This window comes from Bubalus bubalis, chromosome X, assembly GCF_019923935.1.
Source record: "Bubalus bubalis isolate 160015118507 breed Murrah chromosome X, NDDB_SH_1, whole genome shotgun sequence".
NCBI lineage: Eukaryota > Metazoa > Chordata > Mammalia > Artiodactyla > Bovidae > Bubalus > Bubalus bubalis.
Window position 1 is genome coordinate 132,380,612 of NC_059181.1, and position 16,876 is coordinate 132,397,487.

General features: G+C 39.5%; 1 protein-coding gene across 9 annotated transcripts in view; it reads right to left on the bottom strand.

Moving 5' to 3' along the window:
• The window catches only part of TENM1 (teneurin transmembrane protein 1), a 918,261-nt gene that overhangs the window by 316,400 nt on the left and 584,985 nt on the right, over window positions 1–16,876 (bottom strand). For all 9 annotated transcript variants that reach the window (XM_044937195.2, XM_044937198.2, XM_006065013.4 and 6 more), the window contains one exon: window positions 617–769. In XM_044937195.2, the coding sequence (XP_044793130.2) occupies window positions 617–769 (153 nt within the window). The remainder of the gene's footprint in view (window positions 1–616; window positions 770–16,876) is intronic.

Sequence of the window (16,876 nt, forward strand, 5' to 3'; positions counted from 1 at the left end):
ATAATTTAGCATGAAATAAGATGTTCAGACTGCTGGTACTGTGATATTTATTGTAAATAAGTCAGGTAGTTCAAGCTTAGGTTGGTTAAATTTAACAATTCAATGCTCAAAGTGTTTTTTTCTTTTCCCCAGCTAGGAAGAATTCATGTTTCCCAAAGAGGAAACAATTCATATTCCCCCACATTGACATAAACATTCACCCTTGTATCACACACAGAAGGCATTTTCTTATAAACAGAAGAAATTTCCATATACCCTTTGAAAAATGATATATATAAATGCTCAGCTTGAACACAGAGAACTTAATCAAAATCCCATGTTGCTTCAGGGTAGCTATATGTAAAATGCAATTTCCATTGTATTGAAACCTCCATCCTGTAAATATTTATCTATTTTGAAAATTGCCAATATATTTGAAAAGTTTAATTGGTTTATACTCAAGGCAATAGAGAATCTCTTTTCATAAGACATTTACATGTATTTATTCTGTTCACGTAGAGTATTTCTTTTGAGTGATCATGAAATTTAATGTGAAATGAAACCATCCCAGATTTGGCACTGATGACCAAACTGGAAAAAAAGTAATCAATAATCAATCAATCATTTTGATCTGTACCTTTTTTCTCTGATTTATCGGAAACTTTTCCTCCAATTGGAGAGTAAGTAGTATCCATGGATTCGGTCCCTCTGTTCCCCTTGCTAACTCCATTTTCATAGAGCTGTCCTTCAGCGGGTTGCAACTGCCAAGTCAGGCCGAACAAATGTACTGCTGCAAGAAAACAAGCCGTAGAAGATTAATTAAATAACTGATGATATTATAAATAGTACAAGATTAAGTGGTTATTAAATCATGTTGCAGAAGACTATGTAATGGCATGGGAAATATTTATGATGCATCAAATGAAAAACATCAGGCTACTAAACAGTATGAATAGCATGATCTATATCGTGTGTGTGTCTGTGTGCGTGTGTATGTGTGTGTACATATGTTGCTGTCTGGAGAAAGGGCTGAGAGGATATACCCCAACACATTAACAGTATGGGGGGATTATGGAGGAGTTTAATTTTCATCTTTATGATTTCTGTATTGTCTATATTTTTTACAATGAACATGTGTGATGTTTGCCATCTGGGGGAGAAAAAAGAAACTTTTGTTTTAAAAGAAATGTTTTAAAGGAACAATAGAGTAAAATTGACTTAGTTGATCAAGGATGGTTTTATGAAGAAAGTAGGATTTGAGATAGACTTTGAAAGATGTGTGGGGCAGGTGTGCGGAATGGGTGGGGTGAGGGGGCAGGCTGAACAAAATATGACTTTGTAAAAGCACAGGATGTATTTGAGGCAAAGGAAGTTGCTAGGGTTGATTGAAGTTTAACTATGTATAGAAGTTAGTGGAAATTAAGGCCAGAATAGTAGATAAGGGCCATATTGTAGAGGACATTGAATGCCACACTTAGCTATTTGGATTCAATTTACTGGGCAACTGGGAGACACTGCCATTTTCTGAATAGATGAGTAATAGGATCAGTTTTCTTTAGGAAGATTAATTTGATAGCAATGAGGAGCACTGATGGTTTCTAGGCAAATAAATGATATCATCAGAGCACTCTTTGTAAAAAGATAAAATCAGTAGTAATGTGGAGAAGGATGGATCGGAGGCTAAAGTTCTGGCAAGAACACAAATTGGCATGGCATTGTAATAATGTAGGTGAAAAATGATGAGTGCCTCATTTAGGGTGGTAGCTGTGTGAATGCAAAGAAGGTGATTCTTTAAGGAGAAATTGCATAAACATCATCTCAGGATTTGGCAACAAGCTCTGTGTATGAGTGGGTGGGTGTGTGCTTGCACTAATGTGCACGTGTGTAGGTGTGCTGGGGATGGGCATAGGAAAGAGTGACGGAAACCAAAATGATTAAGATTTTGAGCCTGAGTGGAAACAGTATCAGACTTTATATTTTGGGGCTCCAAAATCACTGCAGATGGTGACTGCAGCCATGAAATTAAAAGACACTTACTCCTTGGAAGGAAAGGTATGACCAACCTAGATAGCATATTGAAAAGCAGAGATATTACTTTGCCAACAAAGGTCTGTCTAGTCAAGGCTATGGTTCTTCCTGTGGTCATGTATGGATGTGAGAGTTGGACTGTGAAGAAGGCTGAGCGCCGAAGAATTGATGCTTTTGAACTGTGGTGTTGGAGAAGACTCTTGAGAGTCCTTTGGACTGCATGGAGATCCAACCAGTCCATTCTGAAGGAGATCAGCCCTGGGTGTTCTTTGGAAGGAATGATGCTAAAGCTGAAACTCCAGTACTTTGGCCACCTCATGCAAAGAGTTGACTCATTGGAAAAGACTCTGATGCTGGGAGGGATTGGGGGCAGGAGGAGAAGGGGACGACAGAGGATGAGATGGCTGGATGCATCACTGACTAGATGGACGTGAGTTTGAGTGAACTCCAGGAGTTGGTGATGGACAGGGAGGCCTGGCGTGCTGCGATTCATGGGGTTGCAAAGAGTTGGACACGACTGAGCAACTGAACTGAACTGAAAGCATGGTGGAACCATTAACAGAGTTAGGGATTTCACACTTAGCTTAGTACTAGCTACAAATAGTTGGTACCAGATATGTGTTTATTAAATGCTTACTAGGTGGTCTGGGGAAGGGAGGAGTGATGGGCGGAATATGTGTGCATGCATGCCGGGTCGCTTCAGTCATGTCCGACTCCTTGTGACCTTATGGACCGCAGCCCACCAGGCTCCTCTGTCCATGGGATTCTTAAGGCAAGAATAGTGGAGTGGGTTGCCATGCCCTCCTCTAGGGGATCTTCCTGACCCAGGGATCAAACCCACATCTCTTATGTCTCCTGCATTGGCAGGCAGGTTCTTTACTACTAGTGCCACCTGGGAAACCCCAGGAGGAATATAGTGAATTCACATTTGGAGATGCCAGGTTCCAGGGACTGAAGGATTATCTAGAAAAGTCATGTCAGACACAAGGGTTTGAAATTCTGGAGAAACATAAAGGCTAGGGAAAGACTGCAGAATCAAATAGGCACATAAGCAATAGCTGAAGTGAGAATGATTGAGATTACTGAGTGAAGAGAATGTTAGGAGAAAACAGTGCCTAGGACAGAAGGTGGGGTAATCCTTTGTTTTCTCACTGCAATTTTCAACATCAACCAAAAGGGAAAAAAAGTTTATCTGTTCATAAGCCATCTCATATTTTCCTTTTTGTTCCTAGGTGGACTGATAGGGGCTAATTTATATGTCTAACACAAATATATAGCATATGAATTAGCAACCAAGAACAGGAAAGCTAGCCAGATAGCCTATTTAAAAATCATTCATCCACTTTGAGTTGAGCCAAAGAGATTTCTAACACCTACCTTCTAATTTATACTGAAAACTTTTAAGCATTTAATTGGTTTCTACCCTTTTATTTGGATTAAGGCCAGTACTGTCTTATGAATTTCTCTTGCAATTATTGGAAACAACAGAAACTCAGATGATACTGGTTCTGAATAAGGTACAGGATGGCATGCTAATAGAGCTCTATTAGGACATCCCTGAGATTTCCTTGCTCAAAGTACAGCTGGTTTAACATACTCTCTCCAATTAAAGGTATTCATCAGCTTTATAGAAAATTCAGTCTATTCACTCCCCAAATACTTTGAATATGATGGGTATTAGAAGTTACATTGAAAATGTGTTTGACTTTCTTGGTTCAGATATTGTTTTGAAATTAGATGGGCCAAAAAGAACAAAAGGCATAGTAGTTCTCAGTTTGAAGATCAAGGGCTATTTTATATACTTTATTTAAGGTACGCTAGTTTCTTGAGGGGGGGGGTTCCCTTGTGGCTCAGCTGGTAAAGAATCCACCTGCAATGTAGGAGACCTGGGTTTGATCCCTGGGTTGGGAAGATTCTCTGGAGAAGGGAAAGGCTACCCACTCCAGTATTCTGGCCTGGAGAATTCCATGGACTGTATAGTCTATGGGGTCACAAAGAGTCAGACACGAGGGCACTTAATGAGAGAGAAAATACATGTGCTGAGAATCATTTCAAAATAATAAAATAAGGTTTAATTTTTCATCATAAATGGAATGGATTGCTTCCAGACAATCAAGACAGATAAAAAGGTATGCATAATTAGTCAAATACCCTTTGAGGGTGGTAAAACTTGATAATTTTTTTTTTTAGTTTAGTTGTATCCTTTCTAGGTAACAAGTTGTTTGTAATGTACATTTGCATGAATACCTAATGAAAGTGACTTGCTACAGACTATGGGTACCATGGCAAGGCTATGGGTCTTTTCTCTCCTCCAAACTGAACTTCCACATACTGAGATGTGAAAAGAAATCAAAGAGAGCATTTATGTGCAGGGTAGATTGGGGTAACTAAGCAACTCTAGTGTTTGAGTTCTGTTAGAAATGATATATATATATATATATTTTTTAGAAATAATATTTTTTTTAACACTAAGACCAATGTATAAAACTATATTGAACTTCAGGATATACCAACACATCCATGGGAAAGATATGGCAGTACTTCTATTATGGGGATGTATTTATTGATTCATTCAACAGGTATTTTCAAAGCATATGCTGGGTACATGGGGAATGTCGGGAATACAGGAAAAGGTAATAAACAGCCATCAATGCAAAGGTATTGGCTGACAAATATGGATGTTTGATATAAACAACCAACATAGCCTGTTGAACACATTGGTTGCATATCAGCCTTGGATACCCAATGAGGAAGATTCATAGTCTTCAGCTTCTAGTGGATCACCATCCAGATCTAGGTTACATATTTATAGCCACACTTTAAGCAAGTCCCCCAAACCCAAGTATAAACATTATGAGCCCACTGGTTAGAAGTAAGGGTACAACTGGTAATGAACAAACAGGGCAGTGTTAAGTTATATTCACATATTGATTTAACAAGTACTTCTTGAATGCCTAGTTTGGGCCAGGCACTGTTTTTCTATTTATAGCAGTGAATAAAAAAACAAAAGCTCTACCCTCCCATAACTCATGTGGGTAAAATAAGACCCATCAGTAACAAGTGCTATAAAGGGAAAAAAAATTAGAGTAGTCAGGGAAAACTTCTGGAGTATGTAATATTTGAACCAAGATTTGAATGAAGTGAACCCATATGAATATCTAGTTTAAAAACCTCCAAGGAAGAAGGGAAAAGGAATTACAGAAAGCCCGGAAGTCTTATATGAATTATGTGAAGAACACTAAGGAGTTCAGTGTGACCAGAGCTCAGTCAGGAAAGAGAAGAGTGGTAGGAAAACTCAAAAACAGGATTGGAACTATAATCCTGTTATCTCTGTGCTCTAATCAACTTCACAAACTGATCACCAATAAACTACAAGTTATTGTTGTTTAGTTGCCAAGTCATGTCCAACTCTTCACAACCCTATGGATTGCAGCACACCAGGCTTCCTTGTCCATCACTATCTCCTGGAGTTTGCTCAAACTCAAATCCATTGAATTGGTGATTTCATCCAACCATCTCATCCTCTGTCACCCTCTTCTCTTTCCCTCAATCTTTCCCAGCAACAGGGTCTTTTACAATGAGTTGGCTGTTCTCATCAGGTGGCCAAAGTATTGGAGCTTCAGCTTCAGCACCAGTCCTTTCAATGAGTATTCAGCATTGATTTCTTTTAAGATTGACTTGTTTGATCTCCTTGCAGTCCAAGGGACTATCAAGAGTCTTCTCCAGCACCACGGTTCAAAAGCATCAATTCTTCAGCGCTTGCCTTCTTTATGGTCCAGCTCTCACAACTGCATGTGACTACTGGAAGATCATAGCCTTGACTATACAGACCTTTGTCGGCAAAGTGATGTCTTTGCTTTTTAAACACACTATCTAGGTTTGTCATAGCGTTCCTTCCAAGAAGCAATTGTTGTCTAATTTCATGGCTGCAGTCACCATCTGCTGTTCTGCTGTGAGTTTAGAGCCCAAGAAGAGGAAATCTGTCACTGCTTCCACGTTTTATTCTTCTATTTGCCATGAAATAAAGGGACCATATGCCATGATATTAGTTTTTTTTTAATATTTAGTTTTAAGCCAGCTTTTTCACTCTCCTCCTTCACCCTCATCAAGAGGCTCTCTAGTTCCTCTTCACTTTCTGTCATTAGAGTGGTATACTATACACTATACAAGTCGCTTAGTCGTGTCTGACTCTCTGCGATCCTGTGGGCTGTAGCCTACCAGGCTCCTCTGTCCATGGGATTTTCCAGGCAATAGTACTGGAGTGGATTGCTATTTCCTTCTCCAGGTATAGAAAGTAATAAAACTAAATCGCACAATGCCAGAACATTTACCTACAAATGAGCACTGCTGGTTACAGTAGATCTAATACAATGACTCCTGACCTCAAAGTCAAAATTCTTTTTCCTAAAGACATATATAAACTATATAAAAATATACAAGCTCAATGAGTGGAGTTGGACACTACCCAGATCTCTCAAGAAGTACCATTCCAATATTTGCACTACCCTGAAATTCAATGTCTGGACAGAATGTGTCTGCCTGTTCAGATATTCTAGGAGTAATGTCTTTTCAGTTGATTAAGAATGGCAGTTCCTAATGCTCTCCTCACAAATGTTCCTTGGTGCTGAGTCGTATAGATTTTATAATTCTTATCCTTCTTGCTTTATCCAATTGCAAAAAGCTATGCTCTGAAATTATAAATTTATTACAAAGTTAAGGTAACAAATGGAGTATCTCGCTGTCCCCAGTTGTCAAAGTCAATCAAGCATCTTGGCTCTCAAGGCAGGCTGACTTCATAAGAAGCACTTTTTGCATATTTCTATAGGCTGAAACCTCCAAGTCTCTCTGCAGTTATTTCTCTGCACTCTGTGTTAGGATGTTGGCCTTTGTTTCTCATAATTAAGACTGATGGTGTCTAGTAATGTTTATAATCGATAATACTTCCCCATTCCAATCCCCTTAAATAGGCAAATATACATTTATAAGGGAGAGACTTCAGGGAGAAATGCTTCAGAAGTAGATACAGGAAATGCATGCTGAATGACCTAGGTCTGTACTGTCTAATATGGCAGCCACAACGTGGCAACACGTGTCTACCAAACATTTGAAATGTGATTAGTCAGAGTCAAAGACTTAATATAAAGGAGATCATGTAAACTATCCAATTAATAATTTTTATATTGATTACATGCTGAAATGTTAATATTTTATATATATATATTTGATCACATCAAAATTTATTTAAATTAACTCCACCAGTTCCTTATCACATTTTTAATGTGGCAATTATAAAATTTAAAACTCTATATGTGGTTTGGGTTATATTTCTGTTGGACAGTGTTGATCTTGACTATCTAGAGCATTTCACAAAGCGGTATGGTCTTTCTCTTTCTGAACCGTGTCGCAGAACTTACCATGCTACATTGAAGATACCTACTTATATGAATGCCTCCTAATTTTAAGCACTGAAAGGACAGGTACTGTGTCTTCTTCATCTTTTTGTCCTGGTCCCTAACTTGGCACCTGGGAGTCAAGAAGTACTCTTGCTTATACACTGCTGATAGGTCTATAAAGTGGTAAATTGCTTTTGGAAAGCACTTTTGCGATTGCTATTGATTGTCTATCAAAATTTATACTGGGAATGTTCCTGGACCAAGGAATTCTACTTCTAAGAATCTGCCCTAAAGAAATAATCACATACAGGCCTACATTTCTTAACTGCATTTTGCTTTATTGTGCTTCACAGATATTATGATTTTTAAGAATGGAAGGTTTGTGGCCACCCGGTGTCCAGAAAGTCTATTAACACCATTTTTCCAACAACATTTGCTCACTTTGTGTCTCTGTGTCACATGTTTGTAATTCTCACAATATTTCAAACTTTTTCGTTATTATTATCAATATATTTGTTGTGGTGATCTGTGATCAGTGATCTTTGATATTATTACCTTAACTGCTTTGGAATGCCACGAACCATGCCCATGTTGCTGCTGCTGCTAAGTCACTTCAGTCATGTCCGACTCTGTGCGACCCCATAGACGGCAGCCTGCCAGGCTCCCCCGTCCCTGGGATTCTCCAGGCAAGAACACTGGAGTGGGTTGCCATTGCCTTCTCCAAAGCATGCAAGTGAAAAGTGAAAATGAAGTCACTCAGTCGTGTCCAACTCTTCGCGACCCCATGGACTGTAGCCTACCAGGCTCCTCTGTCCATGGGATTTTCCAGGCAAGAGTACTGGAGTGGGGTGCCATCGCCTTCTCCAGAACCATGCCCATATAAGATGGAAAACTTAATTGACAAATTCTGTGTGTGTTCTGACTGCTCTACTGGCCATTCCCCCATCTCTCTTGCTCTCCTCCAGCCTTCCCATTCCCTGAGACACAGCAATGTTGAAACAACCAGTTAACCGTACAATGGCCTCTGGGTGTTCAAGTGAAAGGAAGAGTCACACTTTAAATCAAAAGCTAGAAATGATGAAGGTTAGCAAGGAAGGCATGTTGAAAGCTGAGACAGGCCTCTTATGCCAGTTAAACACGTTGTGAATGCAAGGGAAAAGTTCTTGAAGGAAATCAAAAGTGCTACTCCAGTGTACACATGAATGATAAGAAAGTAGAAATGCCTTATTGCTGATTTGGAGAAAGTTTTTAGTGGTCTGGAGGATCAAGCCAGCAACAACATTCCCTTAAACCAACGCCTCATTCAGAGAAAGGACTCCCCTTTTATTCTGTGATGGCTGAGAGAAGTGAGAAAGCTGCAGAAGGAAAGTCTGAAGCTAGCAGACATTGGTTCATGAAGTTTAAGGAAAGAAGTCGTCTCTATCACATGAAAGTGCAAGGTGAAGCAGCAAGTGCTGATGTACAAGCTACAGCAAGTTATCCAGAAGAACTTAGTTAAGATAATTATTGAGCTGCCTACATATTAAACAACAGACTTTTCAAGTAGAAGAAGTGGTTTTCTATTGGAAGAAGGTCAATGCCTGGTTTCAAAGCTTCAAAGGACAGGCTGATTCTCTTGTTAGGGATTAATGCAGCTGATGACTTTCAGTTGAAGCCAGCGCTCATTTACCACTCTGCAAATCCTATGGCACCTAAGAATTATGCTAAATTCACCCAGGCTATGCTCTGTAAATGGAACAACAAAGCCTGGATGACAGCACGTCTGTTTATGACATGTTTTCTTGAATACCTTAAGCCCACTGTTGAGACCTACTGCGCAAAACAAAAAGATTCCTTTCAAATTATTACTGCTCATTGACAATGCATGTGGTCACCCAAGAGCTCTGATGGAGATGTACAATGAGATTAATGTTGTTTGCGTGTCTCCTAACACAACATCCATTCTGCAACCCATGGATCAAGGAGTCATTTCAGCTTTCAAGTCTCATTATTTAAGAAATACACTTCATAAAGCTACAGCTGCTATAGATAGAGGTTCCTCTGGTGAATCTAGGCAAATTAAATTAAAAACCTTCTGGAAAGGATTCTAGATACCATTAAGAACATTTGTGGTTCATGGGAGGAGGTCAAAATATCAACATCAACAGGAGTTTGGCCCTCTTGGGTGACTTTGAAGGGTTCAGGACTTCAGAGGAGGAAGTAACTGCAGAAATATAAAGGTAGAAATATAAAGAGAACTAGAATTAGAAGTGGAGCCTGAAGATGTGAGTGAATTGCTGCAATTTTAAGATAATACTTTAAAAGAAGAGGAATTGCTTCTTATGGATGAGCAAAGAAAGTGGTTTCTTGAGATGGAGTCTACTCCTGGGGAAGATGCTGTAAAGACTGTTGAAATGACAACAAAGAAATTAGACGATTACATAAACTTAGTTGATAAGCCAGGGAAAGGTTTTGAGAGGATTGACTCCAATTTTGAAAGGAGTTCTACTGTGGGTAAAATGCTATCAAACAGCATTGCATGCTGCAGAGAAATCATTTGTGAAAGGAAGAGTCACTCCCTGAAGCAAACTTCATTGTTGACTTATTTTAAGAAATTGCCACAGCCACCCCTAGCCCTCGTTGCCACCACCCTGATCAGTCAGTAGCTGTCAACGTGGAGGCAAGGCCATCCATCAGTCAAAAAGTTTATGACTTGCTGAAGACTCAGATGATGGTTCCAGCAATGAAGTATTTCTCAATTAAGGTATGTCCATTGTTTCTTGTAGACATAATGCTATTGTATAATTAATATAAAACACTGTGTTATCAACATAACTTTTATATGCACTGAGAAGCCAAAAAATTCACGTGACTTTTCAATTAAAATATTCACTCTGTTGCAGTGGTCTGGAACCAAACTGACAATGTCTTTGAGATGTGCCTATTCCCAACTTCAATCTAATCTAGCCATCCTGTTCACCTGATGGGGGAAGAAAAAAAAAAACACAACTCAAAAATTAGTGTGAAGTTCACAGTCCAGAGGAAAAGCTCACTAAAGATTGAGACCTAAATATAGGCTCGCAGAATGCTTCTCCAACCCCACAGCTCACTACCACATCAGTTCAGTTCAGTCGCTCAGTCGTGTCTGACTCTTTGCGACCCAATGGACTGCAGCATGCCAGGCCTCCCTGTCCATCACCAACTCCCGGAGTTTACCCAAACTCATGTCCACTGAGTTGGTGATGCCAGCCAACCATCTCATCCTCTGTTGTTCCCTTCTTCTGGCTTCAATCTTTTCCAGCATCAGGGTCTTTTCAAATGTATCAGCTCTTTGCATCAGGTGGCCAAAGTATTGGAGTTTCAGCTTCAACATCAGTCCTTCCAATGAACACACAGAACTGATCTCCTTTAGGATGAACTGGTTGGATCTCCTTGCAGTCCAAGGGACTCGCAAGAGTTCTCCAACACCACAATTCAAAAACATCAATTCTTTGGCAATCAGCTTTCTTTATAGTCCAATTCTCACATCCAAACATTGCTACTGGAAAAACCACAGCCTTGACTAGATGGACCTTTGTTGACAAAGTAACGTCTCTGCTTTTTAATATGCGGTCTAGGTTGGTCATAACTTTCCTTCCAAGGAGCAAGCGTCTTTTAATTTCATGGCTGCAGTCACCATCTGCAGTGATTTTGGAGCACAAAAAAATAAACTCTGACACAGTTTCCACTGTTTCCCCATCTATTTGCCATGAAGTGATGGGACCGGATGCCATGATCTTCGTTTTCTGAATGTTGAGCTTTAAGCCAACTTTTTCACGCTCCTCTTTCACTTTCATCAAGAGGCTCTTTAGTTCTTCTTCACTTTCTGCCATAAGGGTGGTGTCATCTGCATATCTGAGGTTATTCATGTTTCTCCCAGCAATCTTGATTCCAGCTTGTACTTCATCCAGCCCAGCGTTTCTTCTGATGTACTCTGCAGATAAGTTAAATAAGCAGGGTGACAATATACAGCCTTGATGTATTCCTTTCCCTATTTGGAACCAGTCTGTTGTTCCATGTCCAGTTCTAACTGTTGCTTCCTAACCTGCATACAGGTTTCTCAGGAGGCAGATCAGGTGGTCTTGGATTCCCATCTCTTTCAGAAATTTCCACAGTTTACTGTGATCCACACAATAGGACTAGGCTTTGGCATAGTCAATAAAGCAGAAGTAGATGTTTTTCTGGAACTCTCTTGCTTTTTCGATGATCCAACAGATGTTGGCAATTTGATCTCTGGGTCCTCTGCCTTTTCTAAAACCAGCTTGAACACCTGCAAGTTCATGGTTCATGTATTGCTGAAGCCTGGCTTGGAGAATTTTGAGCACCACCTTACTAGTGTGTGAGATGAGTGTAATTGTGTGGTAGTTTGAGCATTTTTGGCATTGCCCTTCTTTGGGATTGGAATGAAAACTGACCTTTTCCAGTCCTGTGGCCACTGCTGAGTTTTCCAAATTTGCTGGCATATTGAGTGCAGCACTTTTCACAGCATCATCTTTTAGGATTTGAAATAGCTCAGCTGGAATTCCATCAGCTCCACTAGCTTTGTTCCTAGTGATGCTTTCTAAGGCCCACTTGACTTCACATTCCAGGATGTCTGGCTCTAGGTGAGTGATCACACCATTGTGATTATCTGGGTCAGGAAGATCTTTTTTGTACAGTTCTTCTGTGTATTCTTGCCATCTCTTCTTAATATCTTCTGCTTCTATTAGTTCTGTACCATTTCTGTTCTTTATTGAACCCATCTTTGCATAAAATGTTCCCTTGGTATCTCTAATTTTCTTGAAGAGATCTCTAGTCTTTCCCATTCTACTGTTTTCCTCTATTTGCACTGATCACTGAGGAAGGCTGTTTTATCTCTCCTTGCTATTCTTTTGGAGAAGGCAATGGCACCCCACTCCAGTACTCTTGCCTGGAAAATCCCATGGATGGAGGAGCCTGGCTATTCTTTGGAACTCTGCATTCAAACGGGTATATCTTTCTTTTTCTCCTTTGCTTTTCATTCCTCTTCTTTTCACAGCTATTTGTAAGGCCTCCTCAGACAGCCATTTTGCCTTTTTTGCATCTCTTTTTCTTGGGGATGGTCTTGATCCCGGTCTCCTGTACAATGTCATGAACCTCCATCCATAGTTCATCAGGTACTCTGTCTATCAGATCTAGTTCCTTAAATCTATTTCTCACTTCTACTGTATAACTGTAAGGGATTTAATTTAGGTCATACCTAAATAGTCTAGTGGTTTCCCCTACTTTCTTCTATTTAAGTCTGAATTTGGCAATAAGGAGTTCATGGTCTGAGCCACAGCAAGCTCCTGGTCTTGTTTTTGCTGACTTTATAGAGCTTCTCCACCTTTGGCTGCAAAGAATATAATCAATCTGATTTCAGTGTTGACCATCTGGTGATGTCCATGTGTAGAGTCTTCTCTTGTGCTGTTGAAAGAGGGTGTTTGCTATGATCAGTGTGTTCTCTTGGCAAAACTCTATTAGCCTTTGCCCTGCTTCATTCTGTACTCCAAGGCCAAATTTGCCTGTTACTCCAGGTGTTTCTTGACTTTCTGATTTTGCATTGGGTATTGTTCTAAAAGGTCTTATAGGTCTTCATGCTGCTGCTGCTGCTGCTGCTAAGTCGCTTCAGTCGTGTCTGACTCTGTGCGACCCCATAGACAGCAGCCTACCAGGCTCCCCCGTCCCTGGGATTCTCCAGGCAAGAACACTGGAGTGGGTTGCCATTTCTTTCTCCAATGCATGAAAATGAAAATTGAAAGTGAAGTCGGTCAGTCGTGTCCAATTCCTAGCAACTCCATGGACTGCAGCCTACCAGGCTCCTCTGTCCATGGGGTTTTCCAGGCAAGAGTACTGGGGTGGGTTGCCATTGCCTTCTCCATAGGTCTTCATAGAACCGTTCAACTTCAGCTTCTTCAGCATTACTGGTCAGGGCATCAACCACCACATCAGTAAAGGCCTATTTACAACAGTTCTTTTTATCCAATAAAATCAAACCAATTAAATCTCATCAAAAATATAATCTCATCAAATCCATACTTAAGAGTCTATGTCTGATTTCAGTCATGTCTGACTCTTTGTGACCCCATGGACTATAGCCTGCCAGGCTCCTCTGTCCATGGGATTCTCCAGTCAAGAATACTGGAGTGGGTTGCCATGCCCTTCTCTAGGGGATGTTTCTGACCCAGAAATTAAACCCGTGTCTTTTATGTCTCCTGCACTGGCAGGCTGATTCTTTACTAATAGCACCACCTGGGAAGCATGCCTATATGTGTCTATAGGGGCATGTACAAGGAAGTTCAGAGTATTATTGTTAATATAATGACTCTGTTAATATGGTTAAAAAATCTACCAACATATCTGTCTATGAAAGACTGATATACTCATAATATGAAACCCTATGTAAGAATGAAAAAGATTGATACTAAGAAACTATGAGATGAGAGGAGACGTGGCAATTAAACGCACTGTGGTATACTAGATAGGATCCTGGAACAAAAACAACAAATAGTGGAAAACTGAAGAAATCCAAAATAAATGAGTTAATAGCATAATACTAATGCTAATTTCTTAAATTTAACAACGGCACTATGGTTATGCAAGATGTTAATATTGGTGGAAAAAGGTTTAGGGAATTCTGTGCTGTATTTGCAACTTTTCTGTAAGTCTCAATTCGTTTCAAGATAAGATCCCCCCCCCGCCCCCCCAAAAAAGAGAGAGACAGAAGAAGAACTGACTCAGTGGTGTGTTTTCTAATCATTTACAAGAGCTAACAGTGTACATCCTTTCCAAATTCCTCCTTCGATGACTTCACACCGGTATTGGGTGTATTAACACTGCTGCTGCTGCTAAGTAACTTCAGTCGTGTCCGACTCTGTGCAACCCCATAGATGGCAGCCCACCAGGCTCCCCTGTCCCTGGGATTCTCCAGGCAAGAACACTGGAGTGGGTTGCCATTTCGTTCTCCAATGCATGAAAGTGAAAAGTGAAAGTGAAGTCGCTCAATCATGTCCGACTCTTAGTGACCCCATGGACTGCAGCCCACCAGGCTCCCCCGCCCATGGGATTTTCCAGGCAAGAGTACTGGAGTGGTTGCCATTGCCTTCTCTGGTATTAACACTGCAGGAATCAGCAAATGTTGCAAATCAAGTATTTTTTTTTTAACCCAGAGAGCTAGTTGTTAAACATTTATCAGCACACCACTAAATGACCTATATGTATTGACATGGAAAGAGCTCTAGGATTTATATAAAAAATAATGTAGAACAAGGCACATCCAATGAATGACCCTATGTAAATAAAAGAAAAGGTATCTGTCTATATGTATATATAAATATGTAGAAAGAGAACTGGAAGGATTAATACCAAATTATTGATCTTTAGAGTGGGGAGCCGGAGGAAGTCAACATTTTCATAGTATTGTTAGAATCTTTTACAATGATACTGTATTCTCATACTGTTATACAATAAAAAATAGGTGCTCAACAAATCTTTTTTAAGCTGAATAGATAGGTGCATTGTTTTATTCCATCTCTTATTTTTGCTTTCTGTCTAAAGTAGAGCTTTTCACAATGTTTAAAAGCATCAGAACAATTCGGCAATTAAATATGAATAACCCCAAATGCATCAAAAGATAAAATAGAACTGTTTTGATTGAAAGGAACTGGGAGTACAAAAGCCTTGTCCAAAAGCTCCACAGATATTGTTTGAAATGTACTGGCCTAAAAAATCAGCCTCAAAATAACTGAATCAGGAAATTTTGGATGCTGGTAAGAACCTTTTTAGGCAATTAAATTTACTTCACAATACCAGGGTCAGAAGATATGAAAACTTTCATGTTTTTCTGTATCTCTTGGTGTTTTGTGTCCACTCTCTTACTCTTACAGGGCTTCCCCAGTGGCTCAGTGGTAAAGAATCCACCTGCAATGCAGAAGACCCAGGTTCAATCTCTGGGTCTGGACAATCCCCTGGAGAAGGGCATGGCAACCACTCCAGTATTCTTGCCTGGAGAATACTGGACAGAGGAGCCTGGCGGGCCACAGTCCATGGGGTCGCAAAGAGACATGACTGAGCAATGAGCACAACACACACTCTTACAGAAAATATTCCAATCTACTTAATAACAAGGGAAATAGAGCTTTGGTAATGAATACACAAGTAAAACCTTTAAATTGCAAGATTTGCAAGGCAAATAAAAGTCTGCTTTCAAGAAATTCATCTTGTATCTCAAACTGCACACATATTCAGCTAAGCAAGCCATAATTTTTTATTGCAAGAATTTTTTGGTGTTATCTTCAAATTTGGCCAAATAAATTTATTTAGAAAATATGAAATATATCTTATAGATAAAAGTCCTGCCCATTGTAAATGCTGTCATGTTTCAAATCATGCCAAGGCAAAAGCATATGGTATTTTTCAATATAATTTGTTTTTCCTTTTTTGTAAAAAAAAAAAAAAAAAACATTTCCCCACTAGTTCCCTTACATATCTTGCTTCATGTTCCTTCAGGCTAAGGACTGCTACTGCTTTTGTACTTTACTTCCAAAGCTTGTCAAAGCTACAGATCTACTTGTATGTTAAACAGTTCCCTTCCTGAAAAATATCCCTGGTACATTACCCAGATGATGACCCCTGATGACTTCAGGCTTTCAAGTTAACTCCTGTGAGAAGCAATCTCACCAGACTGATACTTCAGTGGACATTGTGTGAAGTGAGAGGCTTCTACAAGAGGGAACATAACTGCAAAAACAAATGCTCCTTGAATTAAATGCAGTGACTGCTAACATTACAGAAACCAGGTTATCTTTCCATCATAAAATAAATCCCATTTTCATTACATTAAACATCAAATTAGTATATGAGTGAACTACAGCCCTTTGATAAATTACCTTCAGATCTTGGTTTTTATCCTGGTAATAACCAGATTACATGCAGGATTGAAAACCATTAGTTTTCAGAGAAGCATTTTTCAAGAACTAAATAAAGGAAGTAATACATGTTTATTTATGGTGCCTTACTTTTGCTTCAGCAGTTTCATGCAAATTTTCTCGTTTTTTCCTAGGGTTATACATATACATTTTCTACTAAAAATATTATCTGTGCTTGCACGACATCGTAAACATAAATAAAACATACTTAAATGTTCCTTTTCAAAGCAGTTTGAATGGAGTCAATATGGCTGTGAGATTCTTTTCAAGCATTTTTAAAAGCCTGAAAAGCTGTCATGTTGGGTATGGGTAGAATTTCCTTTGAAAGAAGGACCTCACCAATTAAAAAAAAAAAATAAGCAAGATCAGCATTTTATAATCTGAACAGTTTTACATAACACATTTTGCTGGCTTGCCATGGTGAAACAGTAAAATTAAATGCCAATTAAAGGAAAGATTGAGACAGTACAACAGAGGTGATAAGGACACCTTTCTTGTTGCGCCATATGTTTGAATCCCTATATTTCCTCTCCT